The sequence below is a fragment of the Rana temporaria genome, chromosome 8, assembly GCF_905171775.1.
Source record: "Rana temporaria chromosome 8, aRanTem1.1, whole genome shotgun sequence".
Classification (NCBI taxonomy): Eukaryota; Metazoa; Chordata; class Amphibia; order Anura; family Ranidae; genus Rana; species Rana temporaria.
This window is the reverse complement of record NC_053496.1, coordinates 35,404,306-35,417,268: the sequence shown is the minus strand read 5'-3', so window position 1 is coordinate 35,417,268 and position 12,963 is coordinate 35,404,306. Positions and strand designations below refer to the sequence as shown.

General features: G+C 44.4%; 1 protein-coding gene across 2 annotated transcripts in view; it reads right to left on the bottom strand.

Moving 5' to 3' along the window:
- CCDC186 (coiled-coil domain containing 186) overlaps nt 1-12,963 on the bottom strand; it is a 114,198-nt gene that overhangs the window by 29,170 nt on the left and 72,065 nt on the right. Inside the window, exons 13-15 of one of the 2 annotated variants that reach the window (XM_040361568.1) lie at nt 9,650-9,730; nt 5,936-6,022; nt 2,834-3,044 (exon numbers count right to left, since the gene is read on the bottom strand). In XM_040361568.1, the coding sequence (XP_040217502.1) occupies nt 2,834-3,044; nt 5,936-6,022; nt 9,650-9,730 (379 nt within the window). The remainder of the gene's footprint in view (nt 1-2,833; nt 3,045-5,935; nt 6,023-9,649; nt 9,731-12,963) is intronic. The other variant, XM_040361569.1, reaches the window with a different exon arrangement.

Below are 12,963 nucleotides of genomic sequence, written 5' to 3'. Positions count from 1 at the left end.
CTTTCGGAAAATCGTGACGCGATGGATGCGACCGTCGGAAGCCTCTCTGAAGACTGTCAATCAAGAAGGAAAGCCCATTCCCGCAGCCCATACCCGGAAGCGACGGAGAGGATGCATCTCGTAAATGGGTAAGTACTGCACATATTTTAAAACAAATAGCCGATTCCCCTAGACAAAACGAGCAGGAATCTAAGGAGAAAAAGTGCCCTCTAAGGGTGAACCTCCGCTTTAAGGTCCACCTACCATGCTGACGTATATGTGCGTTACATCGGTGGTAACAGGACAACACACACTTTAATGTAAATCGCCTTATAGAAGTGTGTCAATGAGTAATGAAACATATTTCTATGTACAGTATGTAATAAAATATGTACAGCCACATTTGCTGCACGATGAAAAAAATAAATAAAGATAGAATGGTTCTTACAAAAAAGAGCTTTACCATAGACGTTCACACGATGGGCAAAGTGGCATGTTCTCTTGAAGGCTCACTTCCATCCCATACACGGATACAAACCCACCTGCTACATTTGTGTGCCGGAGCCTTGGCTCTTATTCCCTGTGTAAGTTGACTTTTGGGCAGTGTCAGAGCTTACATGGGGTTAATGATCTTCTCCCTCCCTCGTGTGACACTGGTTAAGCCTGCTGACTGGTTGCTCTGAAGAGCAATCTAAATGTGGATGGCTCTTTAGAGAGCAGCACAAGCGTAGTAAACAAAGGCCAAGGGAGTGAGCTTCTATTGGAAGCCCCTACTGCCTTCTCAGTATTGTGACTGGCCCATCAGTTTAATACATACCCTCACATACCTTGAGTGCGAAGCAGGAGGGGCAGGCCAGAAATTGATGAATATAATTGGTCAGCTTTTCCCATCTACAGGTATTCTACATAGCATCAGCACGAGTCACCGGGCATCAGGAGGTGCCTACTAGTGAATGTAACCGGCAGTTTACCAACTTAAATGTAACATCAGATATGACACATGTAACTTTTAAATTCGCACGTAGTTACCCTTTAAGTGCATCCAAGGGTTACCCTCCTACAAGATTGCCAGTCACATTCCCTGATGTTCACAGGGGTCACCAGACAGAACATTTACAATGCAATAAAATATTCAACAGCAAACTTAAAAGGCTCAAAAAATTACTTTTGGGTAAAAAATTTACATTATTATCTTAAAACGTGTACTAAGAATACAGCCTAGTCCAGCTTTTCTCAACCTTTATCAAACACAGGGGAATCCCTGAAATAATTTTCATGTCTCATGAAACCCCCGCTAAAAATTATAGATCCCGAGACTTTAACATGAACAGTAAGTTGTGGATATATGAATAATAGAAAGAATTTCGTGCCTGGTATATTTGACACCCAGAGCTGCTCTACAGAACACAATTACCATCAGTAATAATGATGCAATGAAACAAATATTAAATGAAAAGAAATAAAAAAGAAGACTGTAGTGTGCCCTCATATTGGGAGTCAGCAGAAAGTGATCTTTTACCTTGAGGGTCACGGAGGTCAATAAGAAAGGCCCCCATAAATTGGTGGTTGGTGAAGAAGGGCCACAATACATTGGTAGTCAGCAGGAACAATGCTTCTTACATTGGTGGTCAATGGGAAGAATTCTCCTTACATTGGTGGTCAATGGGAAGAACACTCCTTACATTGTCTCCCTTATAGATGTCTCCTTTGTACTCCTTACATTGGTGGCCAAAGGGGAAGAACACTCCTTACATTGGTCATCAGTGGGAAGCGTGTCCCTAACATTGGTGGTCAATGGGAAGAATGATCCTTATTTCCATGTTCTCTAACCTGCCTATCCGAGACCCGACGCGCTGCATTTGCCTATCCATGTATGATCTGGCATCCCCCCTTGGACTTCGCCTCTGCCTCCTGACTCACCTAAATTCATCTGCTTACCTCTGACCTCAGCTTGTTTACTGGACCTGCCTTTGCCTTTTGTACTGTGTTGCCTGGCTATTACTGACCTTTGCTTGCTTCCTGGACTTGCCCTCTCTGCCGATTCAGTCACATGCTACCCTGCTGTTGCCGCTTTGGCGTGCTCCGTTTTCCTCTACTGCTTCCTGCTCTGGTTCCGGTGTCTTGTCCCAAAGGGCTGTGGCTTCCATTTCTACACACCTAGTGCCGATTTCTACACACCTACAGTCAGCCAGCTAACACTGCACTCATACCACTTCTTGTCTTCACACTCAGGCTCCACTCTCAGGAGTGTTTGGCAGAAGGTGCAAAAGAAGCCCCCACAATGTTCCAGTCTCCACCAGGTATGCGATAGATGGTCAATGGAAAGAATGCTTCTTACATGGAGACGAATAAGTAGAATGTTCCCCTTACAGATAGATTAAAAAGATCATTGGTACATATCTGAGAGGCAGAAATTTCTCAAAGATCAAAATTTCTCAATGCTCAAAGATCCCCGAACAACCTCTGGAGGAACCCTAGTTGAGAAAAGCTGGTCTAGTCTCTAAAATCAAGCAAAGCTGAAATGATACATAGTAAATTGTTGGAACAGAGGACAATGGAGATGAAACAGAGAATGAGAAGACCAAGAGGCAACTGGTGGGGTGAGAGCCAGAGGGCCCCGTAAGGTTATAATAAAATCATAATTATAGATCTAATTAAAGATTGCTATAGAATAACTGATACTATTAAAATTTTGTGTTGTACAGCGGGGGCTTGTGGCTCAGCGCAGCACATGAGATTAGTGAAATTAGACATTGCTGTGGATTAGTGGCAGCACAAGTGTTAGAGATGTGTTAGAAGCACAGACAGACAGAAATCCGCCATGTGACATTTGGGAGATCAGCGTCATACGTACTTTGTTTTTTTCCTAATTTCCTCCACCAGTTGCTTAATGTGGTCCTCCATGAACTCTATTTTTTCATTTTTCCGGGCATGAGCTTTCTGCAGGCGGATGATCCGTTCAATGAGGACGGCCTTGTCCACTTCTGGAAAACTGTCCACAACCATGGCGTTCCTGATGGTCTCAGGAGATCGATCGTCATTGCTGCTTCGAGCGTTGAGAGAGCCTGGGCATAAAGAACAAAAAAAAAAAATGGTCTCAAGCATAAGAAATTTGCCAAATGCTTATTCCGCTATCCAACTCTCCTCTCCTGAAATACTCTTCAATGCTGCAGACCTCTGCTCCTTCCACCAACTCTCCTCTCCTGAAATACTCTGCTCTGCTGGAGGACTCTGCTCCTTCCTCTAGCTCTCCTCTCCCGACATACTCTGATCCTCTGGAGGACTCTACTTCAGGAGAGGAGAGAGAAGAAAAAACAGAGTCCTCCAGAGGATCAGAGGATTTCAAGAGAGGAGAGTTAGGCAAAGGAAGGAGCAGCAGAGAACTTCCAGCAGAGAAGAAGAGTACTTCAAGAGGCGAGTTGGCTAGAGGAATACGTACCCTGCTGGAAGTACTCTGCTGCTTCTTGACTTTTACTATATTATTTCAGGTACTTATATAGCTCTTAAAAAGAAGATTACAATCTAAGGTCCCCAACTCACATTCATACATACTGGGGCCAGTTTGGACAGGATCCAATTATGAGGCACTATTCTTCCTACCGATACCAATGATGGGGTGCTATTCCTCACACCAACACCAACAATGGAGCACAATTCCTCTGTCAGGAAAGGGTTCACCTGTTGGTAGCGCCGTCGGTCCCATGGATCGCAGTACTGTGTCCGCCAGCAGGTGTCCTCTGACACTCAGGACCTGTAGTGAGAGGACTCACCTGCAGGTGGCACTGTTGGATCCTTGCCCAATTCTCCTCTGCAGAAATACTCTGCTCCTTTCTCTATCCAACGCTCCTCTCCCGAAATATTTTCTGTGCTGCTGGGAGGACTCTGTGCCAAAAACTGTCCATTCATGGATAGAAAAATGTAATGAAAAAAAACGAGTCAGTAGACCAATCGTTTGATTTTTGTATGGTCAGTGGGAAGTCGATTTTTGTTTAAAAAAAAAAACTGAACAGAATTTTTTTATCAAACATTTTTTTATTAAATTTGTAGGTTAATTGTTCAAAAAAATAAATAAATAAAAAGTGAAATCCGCATGAGTTGCAAGGGTAGTAGTAGAAATCGATCAGCAAAAAAAAAAAAAAATGTTGGAATTCGCTGAAAAATTTCTGATACAATGATTGGGCCATCAAATGTTAGTTGGAAAGAACATTTCATTTTTCTACTTATCAGGGCCGATCCGCCCTATAGGCTCACTATGCAAGCCGCTTAGGGACCCGCAAAGCCGAGGAGGGCCCCCCAGATTACTAGAGGCCCTGCCTAGTGAGAAGTAATTTTCGGCCCCTCACCCCGCTTCTTAACTCGCTGGCTGCATAGGAGAAGAGGTAAGAAGTCAGCACCCCCGGCTTCTCACTTTAATCCAGTGCTTCTCAAATAGTGGGGCGCGCCCCCCTGGGGGGCCGCGAGGCTCCGTAAAGGGGGGCTCGTTTGACCTCGGCAAATACTGCATACTCACTTGAGATTGTCCCAGCGCAGCCCCAGTAGCAGCCCGACGCGGAGGACCACGTGACCCTTTCGAGGAGAACAGACCCGATTGGATAGACATAATGCTCTATCCTGATTGGCCAAACCCGCCTGTGTGACTCTTTGTAGACACGAAGTGTAGCAGACCCTCAAGTGACATCATGGAATTTTTTTTAACAGGGATGAGAAGACAGGCGGAGAGAGAAGGAGATAACAGAAAGTCTCCTGAAGACTAAGAGGAGGAAATATGACGAGGCTTATGTAGCGAGGCGTATTCTTTGTTGTAAATTGATCCACATTTCTTTATTTTTTTATTCTCTTATACGTTAATAAGGATACGGTGTTATGCAGAGGTGTACTTATAACAATTTTATAGACAAATGATACTATTTACAGTCGCGCGGGGGGGGCGCGAAATGTTTTCTTCTTCCTAGGGGGGGCATGACAGAAAATAATTGAGAAGCACTGCTTTAATCTAAGATGTCATTTTTGACAGCAGAACACCCCCTCCCCCCCGCTTCTCAACTTTAAATGTGACATGTCATTTTGCTTAGGGCCCCAGGGAGGTCAGGATCGGCACTGCTACTTATCTATGACCAGAATTACTTTATCTCTCGTCTCCTAAAGTACAAGATCCCCCTCAGGAAGCAGAACACACAACAGGCAGATGAAAATAAATTACTATAAAGCTGAAGTGATTTTACGCACAAAACTGAAATTGATAAAATGTTCTCCTTTTCATAAACTGTCCCTGTAAAAGCAGCCATTCATTGTTTGCCATGTCATGATGAGAGGATACAAGAAATGTAATCAAAGAATTTTGTGCTGTGTAGGAGGAAAGTGAACGCTGGTGGTTAATCCAGCAGAAATCAGCTGTAAACACCACAATACTACGGAGTTAATGTGCCCCGATGGTTTGAGTGCAACACTCAGCGTATTGTTATTCCAGCAGCTAAACAATCGCGTCAGCGGGGGGGAATACTTATCTTTAAGTATCATTACCGAAATCACTCCAATTACAGATGTATAACTGCACAATGCAGGAGTAATGGGTCCAACCCGCTGGCAGGTACAATGTGTGATTTATGTATCAGAAATGAGAGTAAGAGGATAGGGAAAACTCCCACAGCAACACAACTGCAGAGGCTTCCCTGGAAAAGACGCTTAACCCTTCATCACGGCAGGGAGAGACATTTAGGGCAAGGGTCTTCAAACTACGGCCCTCCAGTTGTTCAGGAACTACAATTCCCATCATGCCTAGTCATGTCTGAATGTCAGAGTTTTACAAAGCCTCATGGAAAGTGTAGTTCCGCAACAGCTGGAGGGCCGTAATTTGAGGATCCCCGATTTAGGCATTTGTGTATTTAGCCTGGAAAACGTATTAACGTGAAACTCCTCTGTTGAAAAAAATAAATAAAAATTGCCAAAACGTATCTACCCTGTGGATGCTCCAGTGCTGTCCCCAACGTCCTCCTCGGTCCAGCTCCGATCAGGACGTGAGCACCGTTCAGCCCTAGAAGAATGCCTGCCCCCCACCGCCACCAAGCAAGAAGAGGAAGCGGTTATGACATCAGACCGACTAGAAGACTTTATTTTCACCTGCTGATCCTGCTTGTAACACACTTCCTGTCCTTGGATGACACCGCTAACGTATGGTACTACATCTATTGAGGAGCAGTGTTGGCACCCAATGACAGGACAGCAGAACACCTCCCCCTCTCCATAAAAAGTAGAGGTAAAGGTAGAGGTGTTCTCTAGTCTATCAGCGGGAAAAAGTGCAGACCTATTACAACAAATTTTTTTTTAATTACACAGGTCTGGTGACAGGGTTTCTTTAACCACTTCAGCCCTGGAAGATTTGGCTGCCCAATGACCAGGCCTTTTTTTGCGTTTCGGCACTGCATCACTTTAACAGTCTACAAAATAGGGGATAGATTTATGGTATTTACTTTTTTTTTCTTTATTAGTAACTGCGACATTATGGCAGACACATCGGACACTTGACGATATTTTGTGACCACTGTCATTTATACAGCGATCTGTGCTATAAAAATGCACGGATTACTGTAAATGACACTGACAGGGAAGGGGTTAAACACTAGGGGGCGATCAAGGGGTTAAGTGTGTCCTAGGGAGTGATTCTAACTGTGTTGGGACTGGGCTACAAGTGACATGACAGTGATCACTGCTCCTGATGTCAGGGAGCAGTAGATCACTGTCCTGTCACTAGACAGAACAGGGAAATGCCTAGTTTACAAAGGTATCTCCCCGTTCTGCAGTTCGTGACCAGATTGCGGGCACCCGGGGAACATTGAGTCTGAGGGACCTGTGGTCACACTTACGGAGCATGTGGTGGGCACACGCGCCGCCCACTATGAAGCGATTTAAAGGGGACATACAGGTACGTCCCTTTGCGCAGCCGTGCCATTCTGCCAACGTATATTGTCATGCAGCGGTCGGCAAACGGTTAAAGCTCATTCCATGTTTATTTTCACTTTAAAAACAGGGGTCTCCAAACAGTGGCCCGGGGGCCAGGTGTGGCTCTTGGTTTGCTTTTTATCCGGCCCTTGGGGCACTATTTCCGGTACAATATTTGATATTGAAATATATTATTTTCCCCCAATTATATATATATATATATATATATATATATATCTGTAACAATCCCACTCAGGGGATATGAACAGTAAAGCATATCAGAATAATATACCTAAATGTGTTTTATAAAATTAACCGTTGAACGAAAATAACCCTCCAGTCAAACCTGGGGGTCAGCACATGGTGTCTGAGCTGTAGGTCTCAGAAGCTGGGATGTGGATCGGTCCACAAATTTTGGGAAAAAGATGGTGAAGAGGGAAGTGAGAGGTGAGAGGAGATAATGGAATAGGAAGAGGGAAAAGAAGAGCAGAATAGTGGAGAAAGGTCCCCTAGGCAGAGGAGATTAGTCATTGGGGCACTATTTCATCCACTGATACACACAATGGGGCATAATTCCCCCCACTGACACCAATGAAGGGGGCACATTTCTTCCAGATCCCTGTGAATCAATGAACTGCAAGTATCGTCAGTCTTTGCGGCTGATGGCTTGTACATCTCAATGAACTAGCAGGGTGCTGATGAGCACTCTAGGTAGTTCATTGAGAAACCGGTCATTCAGTAAATGCCTGCCTGTATCAGATTTATAGGCAAACAGCTACACAGACAGTCTGCAGGAGCGTTGGCATTACGCGCACGATCTGCCGATTGTTGTGCAATGCTTTACGGGATCCTAAAAACTAAATAGAAAAAAAAATGCATATTTTTTTCCTTGCAAAAAAATGTGCATTTATTATTTTTTTGTAAAAGGTTAACATCCTTTAAATAGGCCCAAACCAACTATTCCCTTCACCAACATGTGTGCCCACTGCCTCAGCTACATACAGCACTGTGTTCCTCCCACCAGCAACAAAATAGCATCATGAGTGGCACTCAGCCATTCATTGGTAGCTTTCTATTCTACCAATGAATACAAAGCTTCCTCCAATTGGCTGAGTCGGAGGGATGGGCTGATGACATCACAATCTCTAACTTGGTCAATCAGAGCTTTGTGTTTGATAGAATGTCAGAGGCAGCCTTCGAAATCTTCAAAGAAGCTGAAATGGAGGAGAGTTGGAAGACTGGAAGGACAGTGCAAATATAAGCTATTATGGACCCCCCCCCCCCCCAGGGTCTTAGAGGTCTGGCGAGTGCACAATTTGAGTGTGAGCACCATGAGGGCATGGGATTTATGTTTTGGGAAGGAGGGGTTTTGTAGTCCACTACATATGGTTTGCTGGAGTATATATTGAGATCTAGATAAAGAAACAAACACTGGATTTTTTTTGTCCTTATACAAGTATACAAGACACTTGCATGGACTTTGATATCAATTTATGGTTCCTCATTGGACTCCTATCACATTAAATTGTCTGATCATTTATCACATTTTTTTTACATGTTTTACTTAGAGCAGTACTTTATTGTATTGTATTCAGAGATAAAGGTTTTAAAGTTGCAATGGGGGGGGACGGCGGTGCGGTCCACCCCAGGTGCCACACATTAGGGTGGTTTGTCAGCACAGCGACCCCCCGCGAGTTAAGCTGGGTGACGGACACAGGAAGCAGCACTGACATTCAGGGCAGGGAGAAGTGAACTGTGACAGGGTGCGGGGTGCCAGTGTGCGGACCTGGATGATTGACACCCAGGGCCGGCCGTCGCTCTCATATTGCGCCACACAGCAGGGGAGAGAGACAGTGAGCGGAGCTGGAGAGAGGACGGCAACTGCTGGACTTAACGTTTCAAGTTAACCAGCAGGTGATTGGTTGCTAGGTGGTCCTAGCAACCAATCATTAGCATTGTTAATATGAAAAGTTAACTCCATCAGTTCCGGCCTTCTGTTCTGTGCTGCTTTATCTCCCCCTCTGCATACATGCGCCAGAAAGGTAGGAAGGGGCAATGTGTAATGTGCAGGGGTCCTGAGCTGGGGGGGGGGGGGGGGCAATTTTCCGGGGTCCCAAGCTGGGGGGGGGGGGGGAATGTGCAGGGGTCCCAAGCTGGGGGGGGGGGGGGAATGTGCAGGGGCCATTTAAAAAAAAATCATATTACAGCCTTCAAAATAAAATGTAAAATCTGGTTTTGGTTTTAATGTGGATTGCATTTGGTAGACAATACCTGCTGATCCTGGCAGAGACTCACTTCTTGCCTTGCAGTGGCAACAATATGTAGGCTTACCCCTAGTCTCGGCAGGACTGCAACAGCATTCCACATGCTACAGATCAGTAAATAAAAAGGAAAAAAAGCCACGTCTTTGGCTTTCCGTGTCCTGTGATACTCCCAGCTACAGGTAGCACTGCCTCACGGGGAAGGATCAAAGCACTTGATTGATAGCTCCTTCATGGAGCCTCAAGGTCATTTATTCTGGCAGAAGTGCTGCAAAGCTGATCATCCTTACTATCATCATTGCTGTGCAAACTATTGCCACTACATAAATAGTGTATAATGAAAACTTTGTAAGGAAAAAAACGATAACATTTGATTGTACAGTAAAACGTGAAGTGCTGCCAGTCCTGCTGTGACCAGAAGGTGGAGCCCTGAGTCAGGGAATCACATTTAAATCTGAGAGCGGATCCCTTACCTGAAGAGCTGGACCTGCTGCCCATACTGCTGACCTCCTTCTCATAGTTGCCATTCTCCATTTGCTCCATCCTCTTCCTCGCTGCATGAATAAAAGGAAATCAGGAACTCCATAAACATCCTTAAACTTTTCTTCTTAAAGCATAGTACAGGAACAGTGACATGCATGTACAACGTTAATCCGTTTATTCACCTAAGAGAGGACTGTCAGAGCTACCCTGGCACGCTGGTTTGCCCCTCTTAAAGGTCATCTCCACCCTAATAAATGGGTGATAAGATGAGAGAGAAAGATATCAAAGTTTTGGCTTCTTAGGGATCGTTTACTGCCATCCATCTGAAAAGCAATCCGTAGTGGTTTACTCTTCAGAGGGTGTCTGACAAGCGGTGATGAGGCGATAAATCATCTCCCCACCACCTGCTTTAACCCCCAAAATGCCAAACTGCCACACTGAAACTACCCTGTTTTTACTGCTCCCCAGCCACACCATGTCATCAAGCTTTTAGAGTGGACTCTCCCAATAGTAGTTAAAAAACAGGTGAATTTTTTTTTTTTAAAGCAGCAACATTGACTACCCTATTCTTCGTTTACCACCTCAACCCGTTAATCTGAGTATTAAAGCGATGTGCGTGATGTAAGGGTGCCCTGGAGCACTCTGAAGTTTTTGGGCACCCCTATCAAGGCTTGTAAGCCGAAACGCATGAGCCACAGTATATTTTTACTCACTTTTTTATGCACCGATAAAGAGGCAACAAAAGATATTTGGAGTTGCCGGCTCTATTCTTTGTATTTATAACACTAGATCAGTTATGGTCAGGAATAAGGAGAAATGCTGACTGGTTTGTCTTGTGTTGATACTCATGAAAAACAGGAGACCCTATTATGTAAAAGTTTGGGAGAAATGTGTAAGGGTGTATATCAGTATGTTCAATATTAACATGTGAGCATAACCCTTCAGCACCTTATATGATAGAGATGTGGGGATATTATTATTAGTAGTAGTCAATGCACGCAGCGCTTTGCATACATTTTCATCAGTCCCTGCGCTCAAGGAGCTTACAATCTAATGTCCTCAACTCACATTCATACATACACATACTAGGGCCAATTAGATAGGAACCAATTAACCCATCAGCATGTCTTTGGAGTGTGGGAAAAAATTGGAGTACCCTGAAGAAACCCACGCAGGCACATGTAAACTCCAGGCAGCTAGTACCGTGGTTGGGATTTGAGTGTGTATGAGTGTGAGTATATATATATATATATACATACACACACACACACACACACACACACACACACACATATATATATATATATATACACACACACACACACACATTTGTATATATATATATATATATACACACACACACACACACACACACACACATTTGTATATATATATATATATATATATATATATATATATATATATATATATATACATATACATATATACACATATATATACATACACACACACACACACACACACACATACATACATATATATATACACACACATATACATATATATACACACACACATATATACACACACTCACTATTGAATTTACAGTATATCTCACTCCCACATATACATAAGTACAGACATCTTTCCATTTCTAGAAACATGGGGCAGGTCAGTTATGAGACCTAAATCTGAAGCTTCTCAACTGTCTGTCTCATATTGGCACTATGGGGGTTATTTACGAAAGGCAAATCCACTTTGCACTACAAGTGCAAACTACAACTGCAAAGTGCACCTGAAGTTACACTGAAAGTGCAGTTGCTGTAGATCCGAGCTGGACATGCAAGGAAAAAAAAAACATAGCATTTTAGCTTGCACATGATTGGATAATAAAATCAGCAGAGCGTCCCCTAATTTCAGATCTACCGCGACTGCACTCCCAAGTGCACTTTGCACTTGAAGTGCAAAGTGCATTTGCCTTTGTAAATAACCCCCGGTGTACTCAGCAAGGTATGCTATAACCACATCCTTGGCATTTTACACCAGTTAAAGTACCGTATTTATGGGCGTATACCGCGCACTATTTTGCCCTGAAAATAAGGGCAAAATCGTGGGTGCGCGATATACGCCCGTACCCGTGATGTGTTTGAATGCCTGCGCCAACATATACAGAGCGCAGTACACTCGCGTACATTCAGCCAGGCTCGGCTTCGCTCGTAGTCAAGCATAAACGTCACAGAGCGTGAGCAGGAGCGAAGCCGAGCCTGGCCGAATGTACGCGAGTGTACTGCACGACGGTATATGTCGGAGCAGGCATTAAAACTGAGCGCGGGAAGCGGCAATTCGACGGGGAACAGCGCGGGAGGACACCACCGAAGCCGCAGACGGACCTGACGAGGAGGAGGACACCACCGAAGCCGCAGACGGCCGCCGGACCCGACGAGGAGGACACCACCGAAGCCGCAGACGGACCCGACGAGGAAGAGGACACCACCGAAGCCGCAGACGGACGCCGGACCCGACGAGGAGGACACCACCGATGGACGCCGCGCAAGACACCAAAACTAAGTACTAAAATGTTTTTTTTTACAGGAATGCGGGTCCACATTAGGGGTGCGCGCAATACCCCGATAAATACGGTAGTTATAAAAGTTCAAGGTTTTTTACGTTCATTCCTCGGCTCTCTGGGGACTCTCTCCTCATCGGGTGAGATGGCAGCCTTTGGCTCCCGCTGCTGTCAATCACAGCCAGTGACAAGAGAGAGGGGCAGGGCTGAGATGCAGCTCTGTGTTTGAATAGACACGCAGAGCAGCGCTCTGTAGCGAGCCTGCCTGTGTTCCCCCATAGCAAGCGGTTTGTTCTGGTGGCAAGAGGGAGGGGCCAGGAGTGCAGGCGGGGGGACCTGAGAAGAGGAGGATCAGGGCTGCTCTGTGCAAAACCATTACACAGAGCAGGGAAGTATGACATGTTTGTTATTTTAATGTAAAAAAATAAAAATAAAGCTTTAATATCACTAATCTGAAACTGACCAGAGAAAAATCACTGACCAGTTTGCACATGTATTGCAATATAAGCAAACCAATAATGACTGTTTTCATGCAAAAGTTTGCTAAAAAAATATGTAGAACAGTGTGCAAAGGGTTAATTAGGAATTTGTTCACACCCCCTTAGAACCTAATGTTATATATAGCGTCATGTCAAAAATTAAGTGCACCCCATAAAACTTTTTTTTGGTTCTCTCAACATATTTGAAGAGGCAAACATTTGATCTGTATTCAAACAGTGCTTACAGATAAAGGTGATCTACTTGAAATAGGAAAAGAAGAAGAAGAAGAAGAAAAAA